The 12,822-nt window shown below is 47.8% G+C and overlaps 1 protein-coding gene across 2 annotated transcripts in view; it reads right to left on the minus strand.

Moving 5' to 3' along the window:
- EXTL1 (exostosin like glycosyltransferase 1) overlaps positions 1-12,822 on the minus strand; it is a 72,605-nt gene that overhangs the window by 21,881 nt on the left and 37,902 nt on the right. For both annotated transcript variants that reach the window (XM_035118062.2, XM_035118061.2), the window contains 2 exons: positions 2,507-2,600; positions 687-794 (listed from right to left, as the gene is read on the minus strand). In XM_035118062.2, coding sequence (XP_034973953.1) covers positions 687-794; positions 2,507-2,600 — 202 coding nt within the window. The remainder of the gene's footprint in view (positions 1-686; positions 795-2,506; positions 2,601-12,822) is intronic.

Below are 12,822 nucleotides of genomic sequence, written 5' to 3' on the forward strand. Positions count from 1 at the left end.
TATATTTAGGACAGGATCATACCACTTTAACACCCATGGCTTCCCCCAAAGCATTCTGGGAACTACAGTTCGTTAAGGGTGATGAGCATTGCCATACCTTCCTGAAAAATGTAGCTCTGTGAGGGGAATAGGGGTTTCTGAACAACACTCAGGACCCTTAGCGAAACTACAGCTCCCATGAATCTTTGCAGGGAAAGCATGGCTGTTAAAACCAGTGCTTTAAATGTACGGTGCAGACGGGGCCTTAGTTGGATATCACCAGTGCTTTTTTATCTGGGGGGATGCATACCCCTAAACATTTTGTGACTCTTAAGTTTGGCCTCATGGAGGGGCAGTATTTCAATATGAGTAGGAAAACGAGAGTACCCCTAAACACTTTTTTTTATAGAAAAAAAGCACTGGATATCACCCTCTGCAAATAACTGCTTAGATGTCTTTCATTATTTCAGGCACTGCTCCTGTCAATGCACCCATTTCCTTCATGGACTCTTCAGATGCACGATCTGCCAAGAACCAGTTCAGGCCAGAGCCGTGATGATCTCACAATCTCGCCTGCTGCTATACAGTAAGCCTACAGTGCTCGGTGTGAAAAGCACAGCCCTGCACAGAGGACCGCTTATGCTGTGCCTTCTTGTACCAGGCTGCCGGCTGGGCTTGGGTTGTTAACACAGTGCAGGCATTGTTACCTGCAGCAGGAGCCTCTCATCCCCGACGATGGCTGATTTGCTCCAGTCGATCACCTCTGAAAATGGCAGCTCCCAGCCGTTGCTGAGCAGCACCGGGATGCAGGCGGCCTGGATCAATGAGAGACGAGGAACAGAGATCAAAGAGACAGAAGAAAGAGAGCTGTGCAAGGGGTGAGGTGGGGAAGCAGGCAGAGGTAGCTTTAGGATGAACAACAGAAATCCATGCATGCTTCCTCAAAAGCAAGCCACACTGTGCTCAGTGGGGATTACTTCCAGGTAAGTGTGCACAGGGTTGCAGCCTTTGAAATTCCTGCTGTGCTAGGAAGAGTGATTTAATTGCAACCTCTGTGTATCATACAAGTGCTCTGTTGCTGTTCCTACACACTTTGGCTGAGCTGCCATAAGATGAGCCTGTTTGTACGTGGGAATCACATACACACAACCTGAACCTCTGCAGCAACCTAGTATAAAGAAAACGGGCTTGGAGAGGCTTGGGGAATGTATGCTCAATTGGAGATTAAGCTAAATAAAATGCTATCGCTTGTTTCAGGGGAGCGATGTACTAGGACATCCAATTCTCAAGTAAGAGACATATATAGCAACAGTGCTTTTTTTCTAAAAAAATGTTTAGGGGTACTCTCATTTTCCTACTCATATTGAAATACTGTCCCTCAATGAGGCCAAACTTAGATTCACAAAATGTTTAGGGGTATGCATACCCCCAGGAAAAAAGCACTATATAGAAATGTGGAGGGGTTTTGCTTCTTTTGATAAGGCTTTCCCTAAATTAATAGCTGGATGATGATGATGATGATGATGATGATAAATAATACTCAGACAATTGATCTTCCCGTTATGGTTTTCAAGAAAATTGGTAGGGGGTGGCAGAGAGTGGAGAAATGTCTCCATCACTATCATATACCCTCAAGGAGAATTCCAAAAAGCACACATCTCTGTTGAGCCATTATTTTTCAGTATATAATACAGATATGCATACACATTAAGCTTTAATGGCAGATCATCAGTCAGTTGGAATGCAACAATTTTAACTTAGAAATGCAAAGAATGTTACCATTAAACTGCTGGTGTGAAGAAGTAACCCCATCAAAGGAAAGGAAAGAAGTAGCTAGGTCTTGCTTGGTTATTTTGCTCTTTCCTTAACTTCCTCTGTGCCAATCTGTTTCAAATAAGCCGTATTATCACTTCATTCACTGGTCAGAGCCAGGTGAGTCCAGCAGTTATCCTGGTACTTCAGCAGATGATGGCACTACTCCTGCGCTTGAAAAGTCTTTCCTGTGTCCTCACCCGCCATTACACCATTTATTGAAAGGAACTGAGCTTGCTGAAGGCATATCTACTCTACAAACTGTCGTGGCCTCCACAAGAAATCCTAGGAACTGTAGTTTAGGAATTGTGCTGAGAGAAAGCACTGCACTTTCCGTTTAAAGAATTACATCTCACAGTGTAAGGAAATGAGGAAATGGGAATGACTCGTAAAACAGCTGATACCTGCAGTGCACTTGAGGTGGGGCAGGTAGATCTACATTACAAATTTTGATTGCTTCAGTACCATTTTCTGATAAAGACAGCAATGAATGAAACAAAAACTAACATTCCCACCCACCAATATATTTAAAAGGATAAATCCTCTGAAAAGCAAAGAGCTGAAAGAGGAAGCAGGGAAGAAAGTTTCTTTCTTCCACTTTCCTTCTTCAGCTCTCTGTACTGTACCTTCTGTGAGAAACAGTTGCCTGATAAACAGTAACAACTATTAAACCGGTTTATATCTGTAAATACAAAAAAAACACTTTTTGTTGTACCTGTAGTGCTTCTAGAAACCGGAAGGACCCCAAGCGTCTCCCTCGGGGAATGATGCAGAAGGTGGAATTGTGCAAAAGTTCCTGGTAGTCAAACCTGGGAAGAAAAGACCCAAACTTATTTTTCAGAAAGTTGCCATTGGTAGCGCTGTACTCTCCCCTATGCCGTTGGACTCATGAGCAGAAGACTTTGACTGAATAGCACTGGCAGGGGAAATAGAGACATTCTGGGATCAAATCAGAAGCTGGGATGGCTTTTGGAATCCCAGGATTGTCCCTAGAAAATTGAGGCACTTGGTGCATATGCAATCAATAGATCAATGTTAATAAATATAACAATATCTGGAGGTCGCCATCACACTAGCTATCCCCAGTAGAGCCAGTACGGTGCTAGATGAACCAATGGACTGACTCAGTATGTTTCTAATAATAATAATTACCGTATATGCCCCTGAGTTGCCTGTTTGGGGGCTGGCGTAATTGGCAAACAACCAGCTCCCAGAAAGGGTCTCAAAACAACTACAAGACTCCAGTGGTCTCTCCTGTTTCCACCATTCTAAGCAGCTACTTTGAGCACACATTGCACATCAGGTCAGGTCCAAGGTGGGCCCAAGATGTACATCCTTCCCGTATGCGTTTAAGGCACTGTGGAACAAAGAATGCACTCACGGCCCAGGGAATGGCTGACAGAGAAGTCGTGTGTGCTGAATGTGACGCAGCTCAGGGGGAGCGGAAAGCTGAAGAGAGACAGAAGTTTCCACACAGCTCTGCTAAGGGTGCCGAGTTTCCCTCACCACACACATACAAATATCTTAAGTACGGTTAGGGAGGGAGGTGGGGGGGGGGCAACAGAGGAGCTTTGTACATGGAAGGATTTCCCACAGGATATGTGCATAGTTATATTTCATGGCTTCTCTTCCAGGCCCAGGGCTGCTTAGCTTGTGAATGAGAGCGAAGCGCATTCTTACACGTGGCTTCAAGCAGCTCCTGCTTCAGACAGGTTTGTAACGCAAACGTAAAGCCTGCGTTTCGGACAGAAACGATTGTTCACATTACAAGTGCCAGACGTAATTTTCCCACTGGGTTTGGGCCGGCCCTGTTGTTAAGCAAAAGGAGGCCGTCACCTGGGAAAGCCAAGTTACATGAAAGGGCTGCAAATAGTTATGTACCTGTTTATTATTGTCATGGTTTGAATCTCAGGAAGAGGTGTTTGTGGGATTTTCTGCATCAGGTGAAAAAATAACTGGGCCAGTCAGCCCAGTACTTGACTAGAGGTTGGGGAGCCAGTGCCGCCATCTGCGGCTCTGCCTGGGCAAAATGCCTTGGTTTGGCTCTGTCCTGGGCACAGAATCACCCAGAGGGTGCTTTCTACCATAAACAATATAGTTTGTTTTCTATAAACGTACCCCTGCAGGTTATCTGTTTAGGGTGCCAGCAATTTCTTTTAATATACCCCAAGCAGTTTGCAATTCCAGCGTGTTAGTTAAGTAGATTCATTTATTACATATAATGGATCTCAGGGAAAATGCAATAGAGGACTAAATGGAGTGAATTAACAGTATAATAGTGATAAATGTCTCCTTCCGTAAGGGAAGCATTATTCTGCATTTCATGGAAAATATATTTTTCACACGCACACATTTATTTATTACAAGGGCTGTGTAGCCTCGGCCTCCAAGGAAGAACAAGGCAAGGGGAAGTCCAGATGGGGCGCAACCATTGACCAGAAATGGAGCTTGCTTCCCCACTCCCTGACAACAAAAGCACTCTGCTCCAACGGCCAATTGCCCTGGGACTGCAGAACTGAAGAGAAATATGCTCTGGCCACAGCCATCGGCCAGGGGACCAAGGGCTGGTTGGGAGCTGCTCCCTTTGCCTCCTAGGAAGAACATCAAGCTAAAGAAGAGACCAACTTGGTCCCATCCATCAGCCAAAGAAGGAGCAACTAAAAGAAGCTTTCTTCCCCCACTCTCTACCAAAAAAGAACACTTGGGCTCAAGTAGAATGTGCAGAGAAGTCTGATGGAAATGAATTTGCCAATGTTCACTTATGCGTCCCACATCTGGATCGGAAATCAATCCAGTCAATACGTTCAGTTTGTTGTTGTTGCTTTCAGTCCAAAATGATATATAATTGATTATGTTCACTCCCCATTTGCATTGCATTTCCTTAGCATTAAAATGTATGGAGTGGAAATTACAACACAATTTACACTTTCATTCATTCATTTATATAATGTCCCACCCTCCCAAAGGAGCCCAGGATGGAAATTATGTAATTATGTAAATTACACAAGTTATGTAATCTCATCGCGGCGGGCAGCAAGATGAATAACAGAGTTTTTGGCAGAAGATGAACCGCTCTAGAACAGAAACGGTGCCACATGTGACGAATATGGGATGGAAAACACCCGTAGCCCCAACTGCCAGTTGCCCTGGGACTACAGAGTTGAAGTTTTAATGGTGTGGGTTTGACACATGGATGCACACATGTGTCCTGGGAAAGCCAAGTGCTCAGCCTGCGGAGATTGGAGAAGTAAAGGCACGCTTAGTGTATCAGAGCTGTGGAGCCACCCTCCTAACACTGACGTTGCTGCTGCTTGGCTGGACAGGGACAGAGAAGGGTTGTGGCAAGGTGTGGGCCATGCAGCTGCACCAGTGGAACAACAAATCAGGCACTCCTGTTGGTGGACCTGCATGGCCCAAACCTCACCAGCATGCCACCCTTCCCCTCCCCTGTCCAGGTGTTGTGGGAAAACTCCACACCGCTGTTAGAAGTGGGTCTGAGACCTTCAAAATAAAATCTGAACAAAATTGGTGAAGCAGCAAACAATTTATTGATTGCAAAAGCGTTCTTGCAAGAGCGGGTGTCCAAAAGTAGTCACACCCCAAAATTGGCAGACACAAGCTTATATCCCCTATACCCGAAGCGCAGGTCCCTCCCTTGTCCCCCCCCCTTGGGTGGGGACTACAAAGTTTTCAGCCTCTCACGACCGCCTAATTACCCTATTAACATTTTTCATTATTTCCCTTATTTGGTCTATTTCCTTTACAACTACATGCTAAGGCAAGCAAAAATAGCTGGAGATAAGTATGAATTGATCTCTATATTTGCTGATGCTTGTCTACTTATCACACCCACATTCTGACCACTAGCAGGTATCAGCAATATGCCTGCTTCTCTGAGATTGCCTAGCGCCCTTGTACAACGCAACATTATGCCTGAAGTTGTCCAGTAACTATGGTGTTGAGCAAAGCAACATCATAGCCGCGGCCTTGTGGCTTTTATATGAAAAGCAACATTTTCATTTCTTACACCATTACTCTAATTTTGGCAGCTACCACCCTTGATTACCTTTGGTCCATGTTTCTTATGTTTTTACACATTGACTCATGTGATGAAGCCACATCCCAACCACTAGTGGGTGTAAATGAGTTCCATATCAGCGAAGCATACAATAAACAGCATTTCAGTTGCAAACGGCCCTTATCTATGAGCATCCTAACCACAAGCTTTTCTAAAGGTACGCCCTAGGTGAGCAAGTCTGTGATTACCTAGCCATTTGCAACCTTATTTATGGTCTTTTGAAGAAGCACGTTCTTATTCCTCACAACCACCAAGACCAAAGCCACGGAAAACACAGGTAAGCAGCAGCGACACAAGTGCTGGTAAGACACCTCTGTCACACCACACATGCTGCTGCCAGGTTGCAGGGCTTGGGTTTTTCATCTCAGTCTTGAGCTGGCCATGCTATTGCTGTTGCACTCTCGGGATCTGGATTATTACACTGCCATCGTCCCCTGTTAGCCGTGGCTTTAGATCCCTATGTATAAATCCAGGCTGATGATGAGGCCTGCACTGCAGTCCACTCACCTGGAGTCTTCATCAGCCCTTCAAACCAGGAAGAAGAAAAAGGAAACTAGTCTTTCTGTTGGGCAAGTCAATGTCTTCTAAACATCTTCCCCAGTGCACAAAGGGCTCTGTTGGGAATGTTCCTGGTTCCTGGAACCTGGCAGCAACCACCATGCTCCATGAAACACCCGGAGATGAAAGAAGCCTCTGTGCGAACTTCACAGTGAGAGAGGTAAATTCACTGCAGGCTGCCTGTGTAACCACAGTGGAAAATCCAATATTTACATTTGCTCTGGACACACCATCTTGTGTTCCAAACTTGTGCTCCACCAACAAGCAGCACAGTGGGGCAGGAAGAACAAAGGGGCCAGTGTGGGGCACGGCGCCGCATGGAATAGTACTCTTCTTGGCTTTCAGGGAGGAGGTCAGCTCCCCTCGCACACAAAACATTGAGGGGAGTGCAAGGCTGAACAGATTGCTGGGTTATAAAGTTCTCCAACCACTCCAACCCACCCTCACCCTTAAGAAACTTAAGAAACTTTGGGTCTTAAGAAAACAAAGAAAAACCCTCTACCAGTCTGCAGTCTCATAGCATAGTACAAAATCTACTTGCTTGTGTACATCTCTTGGGTTGTTTCTTAAAAGCCACAATAGTTTCCTTAGCAGCAAATCTGACGACATTCATTGGACCACCATCTTATTCTGACTGTGCTTCTGGTTTAGGATCTATTCATGCGTGTGTGGGCCTGTTTCACTTTAATGAGGGATGGAAGAGAATTTTGTTTAGTCCACATTTAGAGAGTTTCAGCTCATTTTGACATTTCTCTCTACTTCTTTTTTTTTTAATCACTTATACCAAAATTGAAATAAAATTTTGCACAAACTTTAAATTGTGTAAAATTGCAGGTTTTTTTTATTTCAAAACTTGTCAAAAACACCTCCACTGTTAGAGGCAATATGTTTCTGAACACCAGTCTATGGAAACCACAGAAGGGGAGAGGGCTGTTGAGCTCAGGTCCATCTTGTGAACTTCCCAAGGGCATCTGACTGGCTATTGTGAGAACAGGATGCTGGACTAAGTAGGCCATTGGCCTGATCCAGCAAGATCTTTGCATGTTCTTAAAGTGAACTGACCTGACTCACAGTTCCCAAATTTAAACCTGGATTAGAACACAGTTATCAATCAGATTGCACATGCCTCTGAACTCTGGGAATCGAAACTCTGTGAGGGGAATAGGACGCCTCTTAACAACTTTCCGCGCCCTTAACAAACCACAGCTCCCAGAATGCTTTGCAGGAGTCATGTCTAGGATTGCTTTAAAGGCATGGTGTGAACGTGGCCCTGCTCTAAGCATGCAGCAGCAAAATCCCCCCCCCCACTAGCCACTTCAGGCTGTGAGCGACTAAATGACTTCTGGTGTTCAAAAGGAATTTTTTTAAAGAATGGACCGTGTCAGCGCTGGAGCCCTCAGACTGCCTTGTAAGTACTTCTGTTTCTTTATTTTATATTTGCGTTTCCACACAGACCCTAAGGATCCCCCCTTTTAAAATCCACACAGAAGCATGTACAACCGGGATGTACGTGACCAAAATGGCCAGTCCATCCCTAATCTCTCCACAGTGAGGAGGACTACAGACAGGTGCCTCCTCGGCCTGCTTTCTATGTGCTGCTAACAGATTATGGGCAACTTCAAGGCCCCTCTTGCTCTCTCCTCCTCTTTAAATCAGATTTGGCCCAGCAGCCTTCAAACAGAGGATGCCATCGGTAAAACAGGAGACAGTGCCCACCACTCTGTTAACTATTCTGGTATCTGCACCCTAACTCCTAGCTTGTTAAAATGGTAGGGGAAATGTGTGGCATCTGAAAAGGTATTGTAGAAGAACCCTATTCCCCGCACAGAGCGCCTGTTCTCATAGCAATTTTAACAACTATATTAGCTTTCCCAGAGAACTCTGGGAATTGTAGCTCTCCGAGGGGAATTGCAGGCCTTCTAACAACTCTCAGCACCCTTAACAAACTACAGCTCCCAGGATTCTTGGGGGGGGGGAGGCATGACTGCGGTATGATAGTGCCTTAAATGTATGGTGTGGAAATGGCTTTACACACATGTAAGCAGCATGAGTTTCTCTTCAGTCACAAACCTACACCTACAAAAATGGCCCTGAGAAATGGCGCAAGATGCAAGTGACTGCCGGCAGACCTTACAGCAGTGCCCATGGAGCCCTGGGCAGGAGCAGAAAGACGTCTCTGTGGCCAGAATGCCCCTCTGCAGAACCAACGTCAAGCTGTTGGCGGGTATCCAGCAGTCTCTACAGCTGCCAGTTCTTTGGCCGACATACCACACCAGAGTGATCCCGAAAGCACTCCACAGTTGGCAGGCCTGACGTGATATTTCTTTTGGAGCAGTTCCTCTGCTTGTTGGCTGGCACTAACAGCTCACAGCCTTTCCAAGCCTGCTAAAAGGGGCTGAAATCTGTGTTTCCAAGCCTGCTAAAAGGGGCTGAAATCTCCGTGGAACATCCGTGGAACATCCTGTGTTTGGGGGAAAGGACCATCAATAAAGTCCCTCCTTTAAGGAGCTGTGCTCTGAACCTCTGTCCCACAAAGGCCCCAGACAGATTTGCTGAACATTTTAGCATAGTGATGTATGTGTGTGAACAGCAGCATTTATTTATGTTAATTATAAAAGTATTTAGATACCGCCCTTTCATAAAAATATCAGGGCAGTGTGCAGCAATCTAAAAAAAATTTTTTTAGAAAACAAAACTTTAAACCCTGGCTTGGTAGTGTGCTTTGGCCTCTGCCTTTGGTCAGCAAGTCAAAGCAGTTATATATCCCGGTCTCATCTTGCCCCCACCAATTCAGCAAAAAAAATGAGTTGCAGCAGAGAGCTGACTTCTCCCCTCCTTGCCATAAAGAACACAAAGATGTTACTAAGAACTAGTGCCTGAGTTTTGTTTATACTCACAGTCAATCAGTAAAATTAGATCCAAAGTTGCACTACACTTTGGAACCCCCTGCCTATTGACACCAGGCAGACACCTTCCCTCTGCTTTCTTATGGCACCTGATTAAAACAGTTTTGTGTAGGCAAGCCCACCCAGGCATGTAGAAGTTGCGTGCATTTTATTTATTTTTAGCTACTGTTGATTTTAATCATCTTTTGAATATTAGACAGCTGAATCTTAATTCAGCATGTCGGAGGGCACTGACATTCACTAACCACTCTTCTTGACACCTGCTTGCTGCTCATCCCCCCAGACATTGCAAGGCCACCACAGTGCATTATTTCAGTTGAGACCTGTTGGGGGCTGTATTCTAGTAAAGCAGGAGAGGCCAGAAGCCAAAGCGGGCAAGGCCAGAGAACATGGTGAAAATGAGGCGTGCACACACAGACAGATGAGTTTTTTTGGTGGGGAGAGGTAGGCTGTATGCCTTGTCTCCCTTCTAATTCCTGTAATAGCCAAGCTAGCTTCCTAGTGAGGTGATTGCCTAATGGTAAGGGGCCATGTTATGTACTGAGCTGAATCCTAGAACAATAGGATTCAGAATCAGCGGGAGCTACCCAATCCAACTCCAGGTGGAAGTGAATCCGCAACCTGATTGGCCTGCTGGAGCAGCCAATCAGGCGGCTGGCAGAAGTGAATCTGCTACCTGATTGGCCTGTAGGAGCAGCCAATCAGGCTGCAGGCAGAAGTCAATCCACAATATAATTGGCCCACAGGTGTAGCCCTGAAGTAGCCAATCACGCAAGGCCCATTGTGTAAATAATGTATATAAGCAGATGGTTTTGGGAAAAGAGCCATTCTTCTTCTCCTCTTCTCCTTGATGACTATGAGCTGAATAAAGAGCATGAAATTCACTCTCGACTCCGAGTACATTTCACTGGCGACGAAGGTGGGATCCTGCTGAGCTGACCGCCACCACGCACTGCACCGCAGCACCGCCACCTGCTGCACCGCTGCATCGCACCGTGCATCCAGGCTTCAGCTCCAGGACCCAAGGAACCCAGAATGGCAACCGACAGCAGCTTCTCGCCATTCAAACCAGCATCAGGAGACTGGGAAGGGTACGCCGCCCGTTTCAACTTCCTCCTGCAAGCGAAAGAAGTCACCAACGATGCCATGAAGAGGGTGACATTCTTCAGCGTCTGTGGAGAGGAGACGTTTGAAATCGCCCGGGCTCTCCTTGCACCTAGAGATGTCGCTACCGTCTCTTACAAAACAATAATGGAACGGCTGAAGGAGCACTTCTCACCACAGCCCTCGGTGGTAGCTTGCCGAAATGCCTTCTACGCAAAGCGGCAAGCCCCGGGGGAAACCATAACTGGGTTTGTGACCTCCCTCCGCCAAGCCGCCCGGCTATGCAACTTCTCAGAGTTGGAGAACATGCTTCGTGACCGCCTCGTCGGTGGCCTGAGGGACGAGATGTTGCAACGACGCCTCTACGCAAAAAAAGACCTCACGTTCCAGATTGCTCTGGAGGAAGCCCTGGCAACCGAAGCCGCCAAGAGGTCAACGCAAGAGGCACGACCGGCCCCGCCATCCCAACCGAGGGTCTACCACGAAGACCTCACCGACGAATCCGAATCTGACAGGGAGGAAGTACACCGAGTACAGCGGCGCACTCAAGCAGCACACACACCACAGCAGCCTCGACGAGAAGGAGGGAACTGTGCAAGCTGCGGGGAGAACCACGAGAGGAGGACCTGTCGATTCCGCAACGCAGAGTGCAGGCAGTGCCGAAAATTGGGACACATCGCCCGGGTGTGTCGGGCTCGACTCACCCGTCGACAAGCATCAGATGACCGACCCAGGAGCCCCAGGTCACACGGCACCATGCACCAAGGCAACTCGACGGAGATCACGGACTACCAGGTATTCCAGTTACCCCATCCCAGCACAGAGAAAATTTATATAGAGGTACAGATAGAGGGAGCCCCATGCCGCATGGAGCTGGACACGGGTTCAACTCTATCCATAATCTCGGCCCGAACATTAAGGGAACTGTGCCCTAATGGGGGTCCCAAACTAAGGCCGGCCCCATTCACCCTCCGGGACTTCCAGAAACGTAAGGTCCCTACAATGGGGGTGGGGACCTTCAGGGTGCAATATCGAGGGCGAAAGCAACAATTGGACTTGCTGGTAGTTAAGGGCCCCTACGTTAGCTTACTGGGACTGGCATGGTTTGGACCTCTGGGGCTAGCCGTTACCGGGGTGAACCGCACTAGCTTACAAGTGGACGTGGACGCCATATGCAAAGAGTTTCCAGGGGTTTTCGATGGGGCATTGGGACGATATACAGGACCCCCCATTGCCCTACAGCTAGACCCCGCTGTACGACCCATCAGGCACAAGGCCCGCCGGGTCCCGTTCGCCCTGAAACCCCGCATAGACGAGGAATTGGACCGGCTCGTGGAGCAAGGAGTGCTGGAGCCGGTGCCCAACGCCCCCTGGGAAACTCCAATTGTCACACCCGTCAAGCCTAACGGTTCGGTCCGCATCTGTGCAGACTACAAATGCACCATAAACAAGGCTCTCACGGCCCATGCATACCCAGTGCCAGTGGTCAGCCATGTCCTCGCCACCCTGGCTGGGTCAAAAATCTTTGGCAAACTGGACTTGGCCCAAGCGTATCAACAGTTGCCTGTGGACGAAGCCACAGCAGAGGCTCAGACGATTGTGACGCACAGAGGGGCATTCAGAGTAAAGCGGCTGCAATTTGGCGTTAGCGTGGCACCAGGCATATTCCAGAATCTAATGGACTCTCTCCTTAAAGGGATTCCTGGCATCACCCCCTTCTTCGATGATGTACTGATCGCCGGGCCCACACCAGAAGAATTTGAGGACCGCCTCCGCTCCGTCCTGCACCGTTTCCAGACGGCGGGCCTCAAGGTGAAGCGGGAAAAGTGTTTACTGGGAGTGCCGCAGGTGGACTTTCTGGGATTTAAGGTGGACGCAGAAGGGGTCCATCCAACCAGTGACAAGGTACGGGCCATTTGTGAGGCCCCAGCGCCCAAGAGCAAGCCCGAACTTCAGTCATTCTTGGGACTATTGAACTTTTACCATGCCTTCCTTCCCCATAAGGCAGCGGTAGCGGAGCCCCTACACAGACTCCTAGATAAAAGGGCCCCTTGGGTGTGGGGCCAGCGACAAAGGGCCGCATTCCAGGCAGTCAAGGACTTGCTCGTCTCGAACTCGGTCTTGGCACACTTCGACGAGAGGCTGCCAGTGGTGCTGGCATGCGACGCCTCTCCCTATGGCATCGGCGCTGTCCTGGGACACCAACTCCCGGATGGAAGAGAGGTGCCGGTGGCATACTTCTCCCAGACGCTTGCTGCAGCCGAACGAAACTACTCACAGATTGACAAGGAGGGTCTGGCAATCGTGAAGGGCGTAAAAAAATTCCATGATTTCTTGTACGGGCGGCCCTTTACCATAGTGACTGACCACAAGCCGTTGCTTGGC

The sequence above is a fragment of the Zootoca vivipara genome, chromosome 6 (assembly GCF_963506605.1).
Source record: "Zootoca vivipara chromosome 6, rZooViv1.1, whole genome shotgun sequence".
Lineage (NCBI taxonomy): Eukaryota > Metazoa > Chordata > Lepidosauria > Squamata > Lacertidae > Zootoca > Zootoca vivipara.